Source organism: Dromaius novaehollandiae, chromosome 26 (assembly GCF_036370855.1).
Source record: "Dromaius novaehollandiae isolate bDroNov1 chromosome 26, bDroNov1.hap1, whole genome shotgun sequence".
In the NCBI taxonomy this organism is placed as follows: Eukaryota; Metazoa; Chordata; class Aves; order Casuariiformes; family Dromaiidae; genus Dromaius; species Dromaius novaehollandiae.
In genome coordinates this window covers 7,101,087-7,119,356 of record NC_088123.1, presented here as the reverse complement: position 1 = coordinate 7,119,356, position 18,270 = coordinate 7,101,087, and the positions used below count along the sequence as shown (strand labels likewise).

Here is an 18,270-nt window from a genome sequence, read left to right as displayed (position 1 = left end):
TGTCAAAACAAAAAGCTTCAATCTTTTGAGCATTTCCTCTTTTTTTCTTTTTCTAGGTAAGAGTATTCCCTTAGACATGAATTCGTAAACAGTTTTAAGTCCCCCCCACTCCTCACAAAGGCTTATTAGCAAATGAAGAAAATATCACCAAGCCCTGGCTCTGCCAAACAGACCCTAGCAAGGGGGCTGGACAAGGTCAAATACAAAAAAAAGAAATGAAGGAGCATCCTCTAGAGACAGCTACAGACTTCCAATATAGGTAATCATGTCATAAGTACCACTTTATTGGCTTTTTCTTCTCTCTTTCTCTGTGTGCCTGTGGCTTTTGGTTTGCTGGGGGAGGAGAAGTGAGAGCAAAGACAGCTGGAGAATTTTGATGTTATTGTGGCTGCTGTTTATTTGTCTGCATAGTAATGTGAATGTATATGTATGTCTGTGCATGTTTGCATGTGATCTCTGTATTTGTGTCCATCTCTTTCATTCCCCCTGTATCCATCCATGCACGGCGTGATATAAACAAACCTGCCTCTGGACATGTCATGGCTTAAAATAGATGTTCATACATCAGCCTTTCCACGGCGGCAGCAGCAGCAGCAGGAAGACATGGCCGACTGGATCTGACTACAACGTTCAGTTTGAGCTGAGAAATCACAGCCCTCACAAAGGTAGAGTAACGGGTGGGCGTCTCCTTCCTCCTGCGTGTCTGTCTGTCTGTCTCTGCAGAGTGTGTGGGGTTGAGCAGCCTGCGCTCGTTCAGCAGTGCTGCTTCAGAGCTCGCTCCGTGTGTCTAGGCAGGCTCCGGCCGTTTCTTCCCTCCCTCGCTCCGAGCGTGGCACGACTGGCAGGGGCTCCAGAGGCAGCCAGCAGTGGGGGGGCAGAGTGGGCTGCAAGCCCCCGGGGTTGGCTGCCCAGCGGGGGTGCAGCTGATGCCTCCGAGGGGTTTGGGTGCCAGGAGTGCTTTGGGATCTCTTCTGAGGTCCTGGGCATGAGGCGATTTCTCTTCCTTGCAGCGCTTTGTGGGCACTGGCATGGCAGTGTGTTGTGGGGTGGGATGCTGGAGGGCAGCTTCATGCCTGAGGTTTCTGGAGCTACATCCCAGAATAGGTGTAGTTTGCTGTTGTACTAGCTAGCTGTAGCAATAGGAGGATCTGCTGTTAGGCTAGTTACAGCCTCACACTGATGATCTGGTGTTTTTCAGACCCCTCTGCTATTTGCTTCCTAATGTTGCCCAGGGCATCGTGGAGCTGTTGGCATTTGGCTGGGCTGCAGCCAAGGTCACACAAGGCTTAAGGGTCTGCTGCATTCGCAGGGCCCTGGCACACTGCCGTGCTGAATGCCCTTTCCAGGTGCGGTTTGCCAAGTCTTAATTCCCAGTATTAAGGAATCCAAAATTCATCAGGGCAGGGGTGATGTGTCAGGGTCAGACCTGGCTGGTGCCCCATGCTGGGGAAGCGTGTGTTACGCTGAGTGCCAGCTGCGAGCAGCCCTGGCAGGGCAGCCCTCTCCTGTGCTGCACCCCAGCACGCCAAAGGCAGGGTCGGAGCTGGCCCGTCTGCAACAGGGAGCCGGGAGGGAGGCAGCTGTGGGTGTCTGGACTCCCTCTGAGTTCCCCCATGCCCTTGCAATGTTTTCGTCCTCTGTGCGCTGCCAAGAAGGTGGCTAGAGGCTGCTGCTTTCTGTACTGTTGGCTGCTGGCCGGTGCCTTAGGCAGAATGTCAAAGCAGACAGACCAGTGCTCTGATCCAGCCTGGCCAGTCCAAGGTCATTGCATTTCCAGCTCCCCAGCCCCAAAAACAAGCGGCTGGTGCTGAGCTGCTGCTGAGGAGGGGACTGTGATGAGATGCCCCTTGGACAGGCTCCCAGCCCCTCCAGGGCAGCTCAGGGCAGCAGTGAGGTGGCTGGAGAGGGAGACTTATATTCTCATTCTGGGGGGGGCTTCAGTCAAAGCCAGTTATAGGGGCAGCAGCAAGCAAGCAAAAAAGGCAGCTGTGACTAATGTTTGCCTGCAGGGCTGAGTTACTGCTCTGCATGGGTAAGGCTGTCCAGGGAGGTTTCCTGCAGATGGGTGACAAGTATCAGGATGATCTAAAGGTTGGAGAGCAGAACTGCATCCTAAAGGATCTGCGCTGTAAAAGGAGCTTTCTCATCCCCTGAAATTAACTCTTCCCACCCCAGCCCAGTCCTAGATGTTCAAATGCAGCAGGAGGACTGCTGTACTTGGGGGTTAATCCAGCTTCTCCCTCCCTGCAGGCTTTTGTGCCTGGTCCGTGGGAGGCTGGGTCCTGGCCAGGCTCCTCATGGTGCCGTGTGGAATCCTCCACCTGTTTGGGGTTTTTTCTCCCCTCCCCGATCCTGGTGTCTTGCCCAGAGCTCTGGCTGCCTTTCATTGCTTCTGATCACAGGTTGGCAGCATCAGCTCTTGAGCTGGCGTTGTCACACTGGCAGGCAGACCCCTGAGCCAGCTCAGAAGGAAGGTGGTCCTGTATAGAGCATCTCTTGCCAATGTGGCCTCAACCCAAAGACATGAGGCTGGAGCAATACCTCAGCCCACGGAGACTCAGCAATCTGTCTGCCTCTCCAGATTGACTCACCAGCCCTGGCATCATAAACTTCTTCCTGTTGCTTCTTGGAAGGGAGTATAGGTGATACTCTTTCTCACACTGGGAATGATTGGGTAGCTGGCTTTACATGGCCTCCTCATCAGGAAGATCAGACTTGGCTGCTTTGGGCCAGTATTTCTACACAGGGGATGGAGTGAGACGTCCCCAGTTCTTCTAATGGCATCTCCACTGCTTCCATGACAGGACCGTGGGTGGCAGCAGCAGCAGAAGCAACCTCCAGGCCACTCTCCGGCCTTCGCGAACCCACAGGTATGCGTTGTGGGTCTCGGCAGCTCCAATGGCTTTCCTGTCCAGGTTCTCCAGGAATGGCACCAGGTCGCCGAGCCGGGGTTCACGGGAAGAGCGCAACAACCACCCTATCCTCAGCATCTTTGAGCTCGAAAGGTTGCTGTACACAGGAAAGACAGCCTGTAATCATGCTGATGAGGTCTGGCCAGGACTCTACCTGGGAGATCAGTATGTATCATATGGGCCTGAGAACTATGGGGTTTAGGGATGTGTGAAATTGGGAAAATGTGGGAAAGGAAGGGTGAGAAATGTGAGGGGAAGAAAAGGATGTGAGGTGACGCAGGAGGACATGATGAGTTTGATATGGAGAGGAGGAGGAGGATGGACAGTAGCACTGCTATAGGAAGCATTCAGAGTGCTTCTTGGTAGGGTGGGCGGAGGTGGTGCACCTGTTCTGCAGCCAACCCCAGGAGAGAGAGACCATGAGACCGACTTAAAATTCAAGAATCTGTGGCATTTTTCCTTTGCCTCTGGGTTTCTCAGCCATAAATGTGTGCCCAGGACAGCTCTTGAACTGTCCTTGGAAACATTTCTTTAATGAAAGCCAAGTTTTTTGGGTGATAGCTGGATTTGTCTCTGGCTCTGAGACAGATGTTAGGCCTGTGCTTAAAGCAGTGCCATCATTCTGCAGTGTGAGAGGTCTCTGATATACCATCAGTTAAACCAGGAACTTTTTTGCTAAACTTATGCATCTAGTCTTCACGTTCTGTGCTTTCCTCCTTCCTTGCAGAGATATAGCAGCTAACCGGCGCGAGCTGGCTCACCTGCGGATCACCCACATCCTCAACGCCTCGCACAGCAAGTGGAGAGGGGGTGCTGAGTACTATGAGGGCACAGGCATCCGCTACCTGGGCATTGAGGCCCATGACTCGCCTTCCTTTGACATGAGCCCCTACTTCTATCCTGCAGCTGACTTCATCCACCAGGCGCTGAATGAAGGTTGGTGATAGAGATGACCAGGAGAGAAGTGGGGATCAGTGGGGGAGAAACTCACTTGGGCAGGTGGGAAACTAGATCGAAATCCTTGTCGTTAAACATACAAGGGAAAAAAGGATTTCTAGCCTGGGTGGTGTTTCCTGCACAGGATCACCTCTTCCAAAGAGGAATTAGACTAGGTCAGGGCTCTGGCCTCACAGGTTGCAGTCCCAGCCACTGTCCTTGGCTGCAACTGGTCCTGTTCAGGTTGTTTTGGGAGATGATGATGCAGCAATGCCCCTTGCCAAGGGAGGGACCTCAGTGCATCACAGAGTCATAGTCTCACCAAGGCCCAATGTCTAACCCAGGAGAGCAGCACACCTGAGCCACAGCTCCAGGATGTACCATGGCAAATAGTTAGATTCTGAATGTTTGGGTTTTTTAATTGGGACATTTGGCCTGCTGTGACACAGCCACTCTGTTTCCATCCATCCCCCAGGAAGAATCCTTGTGCACTGTGCTGTTGGGGTGAGCAGGTCAGCCACCTTGGTCCTCGCCTACCTCATGATCCGCCACCACATGCCCCTGGTAGAAGCCATAAAGACGGTCAAGGACCACCGTGGTATCATCCCCAATCGGGGTTTCTTGCGCCAACTGGTCGCCCTGGACAACGCCCTGAGGCTGAAGAGGAGCATGTGAAGGAGGACGAGAAGGGCTGTGCAGTGCAGGTGTTGCGTGTGCAGTGTGCACCTGACCCCGGTGCCTGCTGAGTGGCAGAGACAGGGCTTCCTTATGGTGCAGATGCTTGGCAGCTAATGGGTTACATGCAAGTGGCCCCCAGGCCCCCCCAGCTAAGGGGTACCCCAGGTACGTGAGCTATTCCTCGTGGTAAAGCATAAGCCCTTAACCTGCAACCTCGCCACCTAGGTAGGCCTAATATATAGCCTCCTTCCCAGCCTGCTCGCTCAAAGATGTATGCGGAGGGATATCTTAGACCCACATTTCAGGTTATTCTCTATCCCTGCTGGCTCTGGGAAGCCTTCAAGGGCTGGTTCTCCCACCTGGCAGATGCGTTCACCAGGCCAGTCCCAGCCCTCTCTCCCGGGAGATCTAAGCTCTGTGTGTTCCTTGTTTTCCGTTCATCTTTTGGTCTGTGTGTGGCAACGTGACTCAGGCCTGGTGTGTGGGCTGTGTCAAACAGGCCTTTCGTCATAGTGTTTGGATGTCCTCCGTGCCTAGTGTTAATGTGTAAGAATAAAGACACTGCTAAGGAAAAAGTCTGGCCATCTCTCCTCTGTTTTGGGACATAATCCAGGTTGGGCTTCTTCATAGGAGTTTGTGGGAGAGCATCACTCTGGATGCTCTGGGCTGAGATAGGCTCAAACCTTCCCAAATGCTGGGTTCGGAGGCTCAGGTCAGAGGCTGAGCTTTCTTACTGGGACCCCACTGGTGGCTGGTGCCTGTGCTGAGCCTCCCCAGTCTGGTTTTCTCCATGGTTGGGACAGAAAGGGGAGCTCTGAGTGGAGAGCAGAGCCCACCTGGCAGTGCACCAGCCCTGCCTGTGCTTTGCAGGGTTGTTAAGATTTCTCCGTACATCAGGAGGTTGTGAGCAGAGAGGACAGGGCTGATGAAGGCAGGAGGTGGCTTTCGTGTGCTCACGTATGGATTCCTTATTAAGGCTCTCAGCCCCAAATTTCAATAGGAAGCAGGGGAGGGAAGAGTGAGAAGTGAACTTCTGCTTAGATACAGATCAGCACTGGACCAAAGCCAAGAGCGATGCTCATATGAGGGAAAAGAGGATGCTCTGAGCTTTGGGAGTACCCCAAGTACAGAGACAGAGCCTCAGTGCATGGCCACAGAGGGAACGAAGCTAGCCTTGTTTTTGCTGTGCTGCTGGGTTACTTCTACCAGCATCCTTCAATCTGGCACGGGGATCCAGGCTTGTGAGGCGATGGAAGGCCAGCACGGGCCCAGGACCAGCGTCTCCTACCCCATGCCGTTGCTGCTGGGAGAGGTGCCAACCCTGCTCCGCTCGGCTGCGTGTGCTGCCCGCCCTCCTGGCAGCCGGGGCTGGGCGGCTCCAGCCCAGCTGCTCTCGCGTCTGCCTGGGCTGGCAGCAGGGTCAGGGAGCTTTGCCTTCCCCTGGGATGCCAGTGAGGGCGGGGGGGCCCCAGCCTGTCCTGCTGGGCCAGGCCCTGCAGGCCTCCATCTGGAGGGGCAAAACCCGGGTGGGGGCCCTCCCCAGTGAAGAACCTCTGCAGCGGGGGGCCTGAAGCCCCCCACTCAGCAGGGAAGGAAGAGTGCAGCCCCCCAGGCTGCGGTGCGCGTGTGGGGCAGCGGGTGCACGGGGTGCTCGGCCCGCTGCCAGGCTGTCCATCCATCACGAGATGGCGGTGTTGGTCTCCCGAAGGAAGCACACACGAGCTCTCCGCTGGGGCTAGCTGGAAGACAGCTCCCCACGGGCCTGTGAAAATCGGCTTCCCTGCTCGCGGGGGGCAGGACAGGCAAGCTGGGCCCAGGGGAGAGCAGGCACCAGGGTCAGGAGCAAGTGGTGAAGGTGGCGGCGAGACGCCTGGGCGCCGGGCTGCCCTGCCCTGTCCCTGTGTGCTGCCGGCCCTCGTTGCCGCCTGCTCCTATTATAGCTCCATTCTTCCTCCGCTTCCGCAGAGCACGCGAAGCGTGGCTTGGCTGCCGGCTGCGTCCCTGCCCAGATCCCACAAACGTAGTGAGAGGAGCCTGATGGCCGCGGGGGGGAGCGGCGGTCTGGGGGCGCAGCCTGCCCGCCGGGGCTCCCTCACGTACCCGGCCCGCGTCTGGGGGTGCCACGGGCCTGCCCGGTGCCGGGGAGCCACGGGGAAAAGCATCCCCTTGCTTTTGTCAGCACAGAGCTGTTTATGCGAGGTCAGTCAAGGGTGAAGGATTGAATCTGCTTGTACTTCACAGGGGTTTTGAGCAGTGAGTGGCGCACTGAGGCCACGGCTGCCAGCGGGTGCCTCCGAGCGACGCTGCTCCGGGGACGCCTGCCTTTGCTCTCCCTCTTGCACTCGAGCTCAGCTCTTTAGTTTGCCACAGCCATGAGCATCTGCTAACATGTTGCCCAACTCCTGTTCTAGGGACTCTGCTCATACAGGACCCGATGTGCCCCAGGGTGTTCGGGGCACGGCGCCGGCCCAGCAAGGCAGCGGCAGAGAGAACAACAGGTCTGACTGCTGGCGGCAGAGCCGAGGTTACCCGGCTGGAGGGCTGCAGCCGCAGAGGCAAGGAGGGGCCGGTGTTGGGCAACACGCAGGGGTTGGTCGCGCTCTGCCACGGCGCCGGGTGTTGCTAGGGCTGTGGGAGACTGCAGAAGCTTCAAGGGGTGTGCGTGGCGCTTGGCAGGGTCCCAGGGTGGTTGTGAAATGCCTCCTGTCAGATTTTGCAATTCTGCTTTGTGCTCCTTGCCGCTGTGCGTGGCTCCCTTTGTGCAGCCTGCTGCTAATCGGGCCCCGACCTCCGAGCGCTGCCGTTGTTCAGCAGAGCTGGGATCAGGGAGGCGCTGAGCGCGAGGGGAGCCCGCGTTTGGGTGGGGATCAGCAAACTAATCCGGAGCGAGGATCCCTGACAGAGCCGGGGGTGTGCTGTACCCCTGTGTGCTTGCAGCGGCGGGGTGCCTGTGTTGAGGGGTTGTTGCGTTGCTCAGGAAAGCACCTGGATTTCGGGAGGGCGGGCTGTCTGCACAGCCCCAGGCCCCGAGACTGTTAGTGCAGGACAGTGCACAGAGCCCGCGGTGCTGCTGCCCCAGCCACGGAGCGCAGGGGGGAACCGCGAGCAGCGTCACGGCCCCGCGCCACCAGCCCCGCTGCCCTCCTGGTCCCCAGTCACCTGCAGCATCCAAGGTTTGGATGGAGATGTCTTTGGATGGAGATGTCCAGGCCTCCTCCGCATCCCCTGCACAAGGCAGGGCACCCTGAGGGCAGCACCTTCAGGGAGGGTCTCCCAAAGGGCAGCTCCACGCACAGGGGCTGGGTGAGCTCCGGCCTGTGGCAGGCGGGACACGTGCAGGGCGTTTCTGCGGGGCGACGGAGCCATCGCACTGCGTGTGAGCAGAGCTCCCGGCTGTGCGGGGAGAAGGACCGTGCGCTGCAGGCAGGTGCGTCGCGGGAGCAATGCGCCTCGCAAAAACGCCCATCGCAGGAGCAGCCCAGGCCCCGGCTTCCTCTGCCCTCGTCCCCCCGCAGAGCTCCCGGCCCGCAGCGCCCCGCGCCTCGGCCGGCCCCGGCTGCTTCCCCGGCGGCCGCGGTGCTCGGCGCTGCGCACGGTGCTCGGCGCTCCGCGGCGGGGCGGCTCCGGGGGCCGGGCCGGGGCCCGGGCCGCGCCGGGGCGGGGTTTGCGGGCAGGGCCGCGCCCGGCCCCGCTCCCGGCCATGGCCCGGCGCCGCGCACGGCGGAGCCGCCCCGGCCGCGGCGAGCGGCGCCCCGCGGCCCTGGATGTCCCCTTTCCAGTGGTGCAACGGTGAGAGCGGGCTCCGCCGCGGGGGCGGGCGGGTTGGGGCGGGGGGCGGCGAGCGGGGCCGAGCCCCAGCCCGAGCCCCGCCGGGGCTTTGGCCTCCCGCCGCCCCCGGGGCTCGGGGCGCCCCTCGCTGCCCGGTGCCGCGGTCCGCAGGGAGCCGCCGCCGGGCGCGGCCGAGCCGGGGTCGCTTTGCTCCGGCGGCGGCGGCGCATCCTGCTCGGCTCCCAGGAATAAAGGCAGTTACGGAGTTAAATCGCCGTGCGTTCGTTTCTTACGCTGCTTAAAAGGAAAAATCCCTCCTTCACGCGTGGTAGGAAGGGGATAAAGCGCTTTTAGGAGAACCCCGGCAAGGCCCTGCCTCCTCTCGCTGCTGTTAGCTGTAAGAAATTCTTGTGAGCGTGGAACTGAGCTTGCACATGCGACGGGTTCTCGTTAAATAAAAAGTGGTTTATTTCTGTGACTAAGTAGTTGGGAAGCTGTGCTGGGAATTCCACCATCCAAGCCATGCCTGAGCAACAAAGGCTGGGTTATTTCAATTTATGGAAGATTTACAGCCTTTGAAGCTAAATATAGTGCAACTAGTGGCTTCCTCTGCTGTAACACCCACCTTGTGTTGTGCAGGCTGGGGCATGAGAAGCCATCGGTCCTGCGGGCAGTTAGCTGTGGACATGCGGTGAGTGCATGGATTTCCTTTAAATGGGTCCGTGTAAATGCACCACAGGAGAAAATGCAAACTTGGCTGTTTAAAGGAAACCTCCTAAATAAGGGAGACTTTACTTTTAGAGGCTCTGAGCAGCCACAGCTCTCTCTGACTTCCCAGGGTGCGGGTTCTGGGAAACACCGAGAACAGAGCCCACCCTTGTTCAGAGGCCAAAACGTGGGTTTAGGGGACTAGCCATGGGCATCTGACTTAAACGTTTTGGCTTTAAGCCCTGACCTTGCAAACATTTACATCAGTGAAGTCCAGAAAAATTACTTATCCCCAAACTGTTGAAGGTCTCTGCGGAGTTGGGGCCGTCGGTGTAAATAAATCCAAGACCCAGTAAACAAATCAGGTTTTCAACATAAATAGGTGTATTCAAAATTTCTTAACAGGAGCGTGCTCTGTGCTGGTGCAGCGCTTGGGATTTCAGCTCCTCTTTTGCAGAGATTCAGTACTTCATGTTTTTTCCTCCTGTTGTTCTAGCTGTAGTTTGGTGGACTCTAGTCACCAAGCATGAGCCGGGTACCTTTATTTGGAGGGCAGCTGGTTATCCCCCAGTGTAAACTGCTTGGTTTAGGGATGACTTTTGCAGCAAGCCTTTTCCAGCATCACAGCAAAAATTATATGGATGCTGCTTTCAATTTTCGAATGCAAAGCCCACAGCTTTTGTGTAGGAGTAGAAAGAATGGTTTTATTTAACAACCTGCTGAGTTTTCCATTTGTTTTATTGAACAAGAACTGGGGTGAGGGAGAAGCTCTGCTCAGCAAAATCCCCGTGCCTGCGCAGTGCGGGCAGAGACTTGGGTCTGCCCTGGCTTGACGCGACGTGGGCTCAGCGGCTGCAGGCCGTCGTGTCCGGGGGGCCGAGGCGCGCAGCCTCGCTGCGGGAGCAGGGCCTGCGCTGAGCCAGGCTGGCGGAGCGGGGGTGATCGTTAAAGTCGTGCCGTTTGGTCACCAAGACCCCCGGCTCCAAGCTCTGCCCGTAGGCTTAGAGCAAAGGCAAGTCCCAAGCTTCGCGGCACGGTGAGGTGGGTGCGCGGGGCTTCTGGACCACACAGCGTTCTGCTCGTTGCTTTGGGGTGGAGAGCAGCCCTGGGGCTCCCGGGGGTGTTCCCAGGAGCGTTGCAGCGGCAGTCCGCAGTGGGAAAGGGACGCAGTTAAGTGCTGTGGTTTCCCTCTGTAGGAAAGAAAGGACCCGGAGAGTACTTGTACTTCGGCTTGCGGAAGGACTGTTTAGGCCAGCTCGGATCTGCCAAGGAGCCGTGTGGGCCGGAGGAGGAGGTGCCCTGCGCTGGCAGAAACCCACAGGCCCGGTGGGTCCAGCTGCACCTTTGCTGGTTGGGCTCGTGAGGGGCATTTTTGCGATTTGCATGGAAAAAACACTTTGCTGGCAAAATAAGCTACCTTTCTGAGTACCCTTCTTGGACTAAGAAGGGCCCCGAAGGTCAGTGCATGTCTGTAGATACTTTCATGGATATCCAGGAAGCTTTCTCTATCTTTTTTGGCTAAATAATGGTTCCAGCACGCTACTCTCCAGACTTCTGGTTTCTGGTGCAAAATTGGCCCTGAGTAGGTTGAAACTGATGAGGTGCGTTGGGTTGGGTTGGATTTGGTGCCTAGCGGGCCTGTATCTTAGCGTTGGTTAAAAATAAGTTTGATCTATTGCTTTTCAAGCAAAAGTAAGAATGTCTTTGTCAGACAAAAGGGTTTGCACTAATCAAAACCATAGCCGAGCTAACTCGCTCACTCCCAATAAACTCACTGTGTGGAGGACAAGGAGGAGGAGGAGGCTGAAGGAGCTGGCCGGATTGGGGAGCAGCTCGTTTTTTGGGCTGGTTGGGGGTCTGGGCGAGCCGGGTCCGAGGGAGCAGCCGCGTTGGCTCATTCAGACTCCCTGCACTGGGGGCTGGTCCTAGCAGGACCTTGTCCTGGCCCTCCGGCTCAAAAGGACACTTTCCCAGCGCTGCGCTCGCTTTTTGGCACTTCTGACGGGAACTCATGAATTCTTTAGAGCCTATTTAGCAAGAATGAGCCTTGCTAAGCTGGTGAATCTAAAATTAGCCTCGCCAGCTGTGTTGCGGCTGGCAGGAACATGTTAGTCCAGCTCTTCCCTGCTTCCTTCAGTACAGGGCTGTAAGTTATAGCTTCTCTGCTTCCACCCCCAGTTTTGCCCTGCTGCTAATGCCGCTTTGCCGGCCCGTCCCTCCGTACCTGTGCAAGCTCTCCCTGATGCAGCTGAGCTGGCTGTTACCAGTGTTACGGGTCCTGATGGATCCTGCGGCAGGGCAAGCGCGGCCTGGGGCCCGAGGCAGGCCGCTCGCCGGGCCACCACCCCCCAGCCCTGCGATGGGGTTGTAACCCGGGCTGGGGCAGCTTCTCTTGCCCCTGCCCTTGTGGCACGGAGGCCAGCGGCTGGTGATTTTCAGCAGATGCTTGGAATAGCTCTCGGTCCTCAGATACTCTTAGGGAGCTTTATTGTTTTTATCCAGTCTCCTACACATTTATGCCCCGTTATTGTTACCACAATCCACAGCTCTCCTTTTGGCTGACTCCAAATGAGCCTTCCTGTATCCATCAACAGCTGCTGTGCAGCCCGCGTCCCGTGTGAGGCCACTGTGGACACCATCATTATCTCATTCAGTTGTTCAGTGGGTTTTTTTAACAGTTGATCTAATTTATGTTTTCTGTGAGCATTTCTCAATCATTTCCAGCAGGGAAATGGAAAAAAAACGCACAACTTTTCCTGCACCTGGTACTCTCGAGAGCAGGAAGCTACAAGAGCAGGAGGAACGCAGGGATTTGGTACCCTACAAACAAATACTCCCTTTCTTGGTCTTCTAGCACATTGTAGACGCTGTTATTGGACCGGAGATTTTCTCCCCATCTGCAACAGAGAGGAAACCAGGCAGACCAAAGCTCAGAATTTCACTGCTTGCGCAGAGTTCGACCCTGCCACCCATTCGCTTTCTGCCTCTGGTGGTCGAAAGCAAATTTTGTCCTCTGATGAGAAGCAGGAGGAGGACTTTAATGGGCTGTAATTAAAACCATAAGTGTTTCTTTAGGAGCGTTTTAATGAGATTCCGCAGAGCGGGAGCAGAGGGTGCTGGAGCGGGAAGGGCGGGGGCAGAGGCTCTCCGGAGCGCGGATGGGGCCTCCCTTCGGAGGCTGCTGTCCTTTAAAGTCCCATGTGAGCGAGATCTAACGTGAAATCAAAGCTTCTGGTTTTGTGGGGTCAGCATGATTCTGAGACACAAAAAACTGCTTTCTTGTGCTAGAATTTGACTTTGCAGCAACTCCCAGAAGAGGCAGTTTGCAATGGGTTTGGTGTTTTCCCTTGGGTTTTTCCTTCTTTGCTAGGTGTGAACCCTCCTCATCTTTTCTTGCTGTTCCTCGGTTTTTTGTAACACCCTCCTCCATATTCCACCGCGGTGTCAGACTCGGAGGGAAAGGCGGCAGCTGAGGTAGCAGCTTGCATCAGGCGGGTGCTGGGGGCCACGTCTTTGCTCCAGAGGGGGATTTGCTAGGAGCGCTGCCGTGTGCTCCCAGTGCTGGGATGCGCGGACCCATCGCTTCTCGTGGAGCTAAGAAGGACCCAGTTGCTTGCTGCTTCTGGCTCCTGCGAAGCAGTGACAAGCTGTTCTTGTTTTTCAAGGTTTCCCCCCCCCCCCCCCCGTCTTTGCATAAATCCCCTTTTGACTTCCATGTATTCCTATGGAGAGGAATGCACGGGGCCTCCTTTTCTTCGGGTGTCTGGATTCTGCCCTGGGTACGTTTATGCTGCTGGAGGATGGTTCAGTCATCGTGGTAACGCAGCGGCGGCTGTTGTCAGTGCTGGCGTGGTCTTGCTCTAAGGGGCTGCTGCTGCTCCTGGAGAGATCTGCAATTTACAGGCCACGGGATGATGGCTTCATTTTATATTTTCTGCCCACTTTGCAGACTCCAGAGGGGACGCAGGAATCAGCCCAGGCTCTCTCCGCTTTCGCAGTAAATCTGCAATCACTCTGGATAGCAATTTGCTAGCGATGCAGGGGACGGAGCAGGCAGGATCACTCCCAGGGGCCGCGGTGGCTCCGAGGACGGGGCTCGGGGTGGCTGTTCTCCGTCGGGGCGTCCCGGCACGGCTGCCGTCGGCTGGGGTGCTGCCACCGCAAACCAGAGCAGGGGTCCGCAGCCGCTCTGCACGACCCGCAAGGCAGCCTGCGTGCGAGGAGCTGCCTGCGGGGTCTCCAGAGGCTAACGAGAGCCTGCAGAGCACGCTAACGAGCTGCCGTTGTGCAGCCCTGGGTCCTGGGCTCCGAGAGACGCAGCCCACGCTGGCCTGAGGCTCTGGCACTTTGCAGCCCACATCCCTGTCTCTGTGCCAGTACAGAGCACAGTGGGTTATCTTGGATATTTGTATGGCATGAGAGAGGGTAAGTCTTAATCTTCTTCCATTCTTCCCCTTTTTGCCCCCACTTTCATTCTAAATGCTGCTTTTTCTCTCTCTTCCCCCTGCAAAGGGTACTTCTGCAGTCTGGGGCTGATTTATACCAATAAATCGTGCACGATGCCTCCCATCACTTTCCAGGACCTGCCGCTGAACATCTACATGGTCATTTTTGGCACTGGCATCTTCATTTTCGTGCTCAGCCTCATCTTCTGCTGCTACTTCATCAGGTGAGCTGGGTCCTGCTGGGGAAGGTGGCTCCATGCTGCAGGGACGCATGTGGCCTGGGGATATTGCTGTCTGGCCAGCTGGCTGGGATTTGGCTAAAAGAAAACCGAGACTCGTACCGAGCGAGGTGACGGCCCATGGCACCGGTACTCGCAGCCTGGAGAGGAGATGCTGATCCCCCTCGTGGTGCCTCGGGCAGGTTGGTGGCTTGGGTGAGAAGTCCTTGCCAGAGGTCCTGGTCCCGCTGGTGGCATGAAGGTGCCTTCGGGCTTAGCCAGGGGCTGTCACGGTCCCCGTGGGCTGCGCTCAGGGACGCCGGTGGCAGAGCAGCCCCGGGCACAGCCCGGGGCACGCAGGGAGCCGTGAGCACGGCACGAACGGCGGCCGAGGGATCAGAGGCTACTTTTAGCTGCCATTAATAGTCTCCCCAAGGCCTCCTGTCACCTCCACTTAGATCCTGATAACTATTATTCTTATTAAGCAAATTAGAACCATTTAATCTCCCGCTGTGTTGCCTGTTGGCCCCGCTTGAGCCATGTGCCTGCTTTCCTTACGACTTCTGGAGGTGACCTGCCAGCCCCGGGGCAGCGCGAGGCGGGACCGGGGGCACGGCGCTGGGGAGCGCTCGGCCTGCGGCTCAGAAAGTTATCTGGCAGGCGCGAGGGGCTGTGTTCCTCCGCACCGCTAAATATCAAGGGCCGGCTCTGAGCAGCAGCGTCCCTTCTACTTTCGACAAGCTTCTGCCACCTGATCCCTCTTGGAGCAGCTGGACTGGGCATCGGCACTGACCTGTGATGGGAGTGACCGAGTGGCATCCCCGCCCCGAGGGCTCCCCGGGGCGTCTGCGGTGCCTGGACCATTTCATCCCGCCGCGCTGCCGGTGCTGCACCCGCACCGGGGGCACCGATCGCACCGACGGCACTGCCTGGCATGCCAGGGCCACCGCCAGCCCTTGCAGGCGCCTGCTTGTTTTCTCCCCCAACCTGCTGGGACGGGTTTGCCGGGAGGATCGGCACCGCTGCCCCGAGGAGGGGGCTCAGGCGCTGGCAGGCTCCTCCGGGCAGGAGCCCTGCGGTCCAGCCGGGGCTGAGGCTGGGCAGGAAACGGCAGGAAGGGGCTCCGGTTTTCCGGGGGCCGCACCAGACGGCCGCATTGTGTGGCAGGGGCCGGGGCTGCGCTGCGGGGAAGGATGTGTCTGTGCATTACCTCCCTGTGCAGAGAGGGCTATTTTTAAACTCGGAGTTGAGGTAGCAGCTGGCTTTTCCTCCAGGGCCCAAGGAGCTCGGTCCTTCGCTGCGGGACGCCCCAGCTCTGCCATTGCCCTGTGCACGTCTGCAGAGGGCTTTCGCTGGCAGCAGGGAGCAAAACAGGTCTGAGCCCTGGGACCCTGCGGGGCAGCAAGAGCTCGTGCTGCACAGCGGCTCGCTGCGCCCACCCCCGTCCCTCCCGCGGCCCCGGCCGGCCCCTGGGTTATCCTGGCCTGAACCAGCCGGCGGGCTCGGGGAGGGCCGCGTGGTGGGCCGCGTGCGCGTGAGGGGTGGCAAGACGCTGGTTTTTGGAGGAATGCCCTGCATTTGGCCTTGCTCTCCTTCAGAGCATCCTGCAAAGATGTGCTGCGCCCAGCCGCGCCCCGGCCCGGCCCGGTCCCGGGGGGGCGGCCGCTGGGGAAGAGCCTGCCGGGCTGCCGCAGCAGCTCTGCAGAGCGAGTGGAAAGGCATCTCCTCGCCAAGAGGTGTTTCTGTGAGATCCCGGCGCAGGTACGAGTGGAAGCACGCTGTGCCTCAGCGGCAGAAGCAAAGGCCTGCGGGCAGCGTCCTTCCCCCGGCGTTAGCGTCTCGCTGGGTTTTCCTGCAGGACGCCGTTCCCCAGCGCCCTCTGCTCGGCTCCAGGCTGCGGCGGCTGGGCTGGGAGCTGCCGGCGGCCGGCGAGTGCTGGAAATACGGCGCTTCCTGGACCCCTAACGACTTCCGAAGCAAAACAATCGGGGCTGTGGCTGCGGGACCTTATCGCCCGCCGGCCGCCGGTTCCTGCGGGCCCCGCGGCGGCATGGGGTGCTGTGCAGCACAGGCAGCGCGGCAGGGGCCCACCGGAGCCGCGCAGGGCCGTGGGACTGTGGCAGCCCTGCGCGGGGTGACGGCCAGGGCACTGATGCGCGTTGGCTCTACAGTATGAATTTCTTTGGCTGGACTGTCCAGAAGCGACTGTTACCAACTAACCCGCTCCTGAAGGATGCTCTGAAACTCACCACGTGCTTTTTCTCTCCCTCTCTAGCAAACTTCGGCATCAGGCTCAGAGTGAAAGATTCGGGTACAAGGAGGTAAAGCTTGCGGTTGGTTCCTAAATGTCCCGTGAGATTGAAGGCTGAGCTGGGGGCTTTCAGGCGGCTCGGACAGTGCTGGGGATGGCAGCGGCGGGGTAGTGGGCTGCTCCCCGCGGGACCTGCCGGCCCATGGCTGGGCTTGGGCTGCAGGTCTGGTGTTGTGTTAAGCGCTCGCTTGGTTAAAACAGCCGCCAGGATTGTTCTCTGGCCGCGCTGGGTTTAACTGTGCCGCCTCCTTTTCCCGTGCAGGTGGTGTTGAAAGGTGACGCCAGGAAGCTGAACGTGCACGGGGTGAGTGGGACAGCGGCTCGGGGCGAGTGGGACAGCGGCTCAGGGCACCCGGGGCCCCGCGCTCGGCCGAGGCCGTGAGCAGGGCCTTGAAGCCGCCCAGCTCGTGGCGTCCGGAGCCACTGGGGGGTTTCGGCTCAGGGGGCGGCTGCCGGGGGCGACCTCTCTGCCGCTTTGCGGGGTCGGGCATGGTCCACAAGCAGAGGGAGGCCAGGGCGGTGTGCGGGATGGGGAATGTGGCCAGGTTGGGGAGGGAAGGACCCTTCCTGCAGGCAGTTTGGGAACTGAGCCAAATTCCCACCTGGAAACACCCTGGAGAGGGACCAGGGGCTCCCCGGGACGCGGTGCGGTGGGAGGGCATCGCGCTGGGTCCCGCGTGTCGGCGCTGGCCCTCCTCACCGTCCTGGCGTCGCCTCCGCAGCAGACCTGTGCCGTGTGCCTGGAGGATTTCCGAGCGCGGGAGGAGCTGGGCGTGCTGCCGTGCCAGCACGCCTTCCACCGCAGGTGAGTGTGGCCTGGCGGGGCCCCGGGGGGTTCCTCGGCGGGGATTGGCACCCTCCGCCTCTCCCTGCCTCCGCCTCTCCCGGCTGCAGGTGCCTGGTGAAGTGGCTGGAGGTTCGCTGCGTCTGCCCCATGTGCAACAAGCCCATGGCGGGTGGCGCGGAGCCCCGCGCGGGCGGCGGGACCCTCCTGGACGAGCTGGTGTGAGGGGCCCTCTGCTCCGGCGGCCTGCGCAGGACCCCGAGGGCTCTCCGGGCCCGGCCGCGAGGGACCCCGAGGGGCTCCACGGCTGCCCGCGGAGGGCTGAGCAGCACCGAGAGCTGCCCCGCAGCCCCGAGGGCAGCCGGGATGCAACAGTTCGTCTCTGAGGTGCAGTTCGGGTTTGTTTAGGTGGGATTTTTAACTCGGAGGTTGTTGTTTGGTTGGTTTTTCTTCTTTTTTTTTTTTTTCCTCTCCTCAAGATGTCCCTGGGCTTCCCCCGGGGATGCGCCGGGGCAGGGGAGCTGCTCTGGCAGCTCCGGGTTTGCGCGTGGAAAGCAGAGCCGCGGCATGGAGGCGGGGAGGGCGCTGGGCCGCGGGCTCGTCCCCCCGCGCTCCCCGTCTCCCTCCCGCTGCCTCTCGCTGTACATAGTATTTTTGTACGTAACCTTCTCCAGACGTTCTCAGGCTTCCTACACACCGGGGAGGGTGGAGGATGTACAGTTTTATGCAAAACACTGATTAAATGGAAGATTTCTCAGCCGGTTTCAGCTGTGAGTGCTTGGTGGGGGCCACAGGGGCCTGGCAGTGTTTTGGGGAAGCACAAAAAAATATGTTGTTGCTTCTTAAGGAAACAAGAGGCTCAGGACGAAGCTGAGCCCGGCCTGTATCCCCCCCAGGCCCGCTCGTCTGGGCGGCTCCCCCGGCCTGCTGCGGCACGGGCTGATGCGGGGACACGTCCCCCTCCCTGTGTCACCAGCTGCCCGCGCGGGAAGGCTGTGCGCTGGCAGTGTAAGGGCAGCCTTTGCACCTACCAAATGTGTTATAGACAGATTTTGCTTCTAAAGGACAACAAGCAGCCCAGGAAGCCCCTCGCTGCGCTGCGGCGGAGCAGTAACGTGCAGCCTCCGGGGCGCACGGCAGTTGCGAGCGGCTCCCCGGTGAACAGACGTGACTTGGACGTCCCTTTCCTGCCGCCGCAGCCTGCTGGCGTCTGGCAGCCTGAAGCGTCCGTGTCGCACGTACGGAGACAGCCAGAACATTCGGAGACGGAGCCTGGTACCGGCTCGCCTGGCACAGAGGAATGGTTTTGTTTAAGCGTAACACCCAGTGTTATTTTGCAGGCACAAGACACACTTACCAGACCACACAGTTAAGGGCGGAGGTGTGCCTTTAGGCGCAAGGCTCCGAGTTTCAGCCCGTTTTCGCCAGGGGCGCCTGTGCCCTGCCTGCCCCATGAGCGCGGGAGCCCAGCACGGCCCCGGCAGCGTTTCGTGCTGATTGTGGGGGGTGC

At 59.0% G+C, this 18,270-nt stretch overlaps 2 protein-coding genes across 5 annotated transcripts in view; both read left to right on the top strand.

The window, feature by feature from the left end:
• DUSP26 (dual specificity phosphatase 26) overlaps positions 1-5,095 on the top strand; it is a 76,315-nt gene extending 71,220 nt beyond the window's left edge. For 2 of the 3 annotated variants that reach the window (XM_026122275.2, XM_026122278.2), the window contains 5 exons: positions 57-259; positions 554-665; positions 2,805-3,077; positions 3,640-3,848; positions 4,324-5,095. In XM_026122275.2, coding sequence (XP_025978060.1) covers positions 2,899-3,077; positions 3,640-3,848; positions 4,324-4,523 — 588 coding nt within the window. In that variant the 5' untranslated portion in view covers positions 57-259; positions 554-665; positions 2,805-2,898 and the 3' untranslated portion in view covers positions 4,524-5,095. The remainder of the gene's footprint in view (positions 1-56; positions 260-553; positions 666-2,804; positions 3,078-3,639; positions 3,849-4,323) is intronic. The other variant, XM_026122276.2, reaches the window with a different exon arrangement.
• Positions 5,096-8,172: 3,077 nt separating this feature from the next.
• On the top strand, positions 8,173-17,517 carry RNF122 (ring finger protein 122). 2 transcript variants are annotated; one of them, XM_064497708.1, is made up of 6 exons: positions 8,173-8,315; positions 13,515-13,671; positions 15,941-15,986; positions 16,239-16,280; positions 16,702-16,781; positions 16,871-17,517. In XM_064497708.1, exons 1-6 carry the CDS (start codon positions 8,291-8,293, stop codon positions 16,983-16,985), a joined length of 465 nt encoding a protein of 154 aa, XP_064353778.1. In that variant the 5' UTR covers positions 8,173-8,290; the 3' UTR covers positions 16,986-17,517. The 2 variants fall into 2 exon arrangements, with proteins under 2 accessions (XP_064353778.1, XP_064353777.1); XM_064497707.1 differs by having other exon boundaries at positions 8,175-8,315; positions 16,699-16,781.
• The last annotated feature ends 753 nt before the right edge of the window (positions 17,518-18,270 follow it).

Coding starts and splice junctions, on each gene's coding strand:
- RNF122 (XM_064497707.1), top strand. CDS start 8,291: ATGTCCCCTTTCCAGTGGTGCAACG. Junction 13,672..15,940: donor TTCTGCTGCTACTTCATCAG/GTGAGCTGGGTC, acceptor CTCCCTCTCTAG/CAAACTTCGGCATCAGGCTC. Junction 16,782..16,870: donor CAGCACGCCTTCCACCGCAG/GTGAGTGTGGCC, acceptor TCCCGGCTGCAG/GTGCCTGGTGAAGTGGCTGG.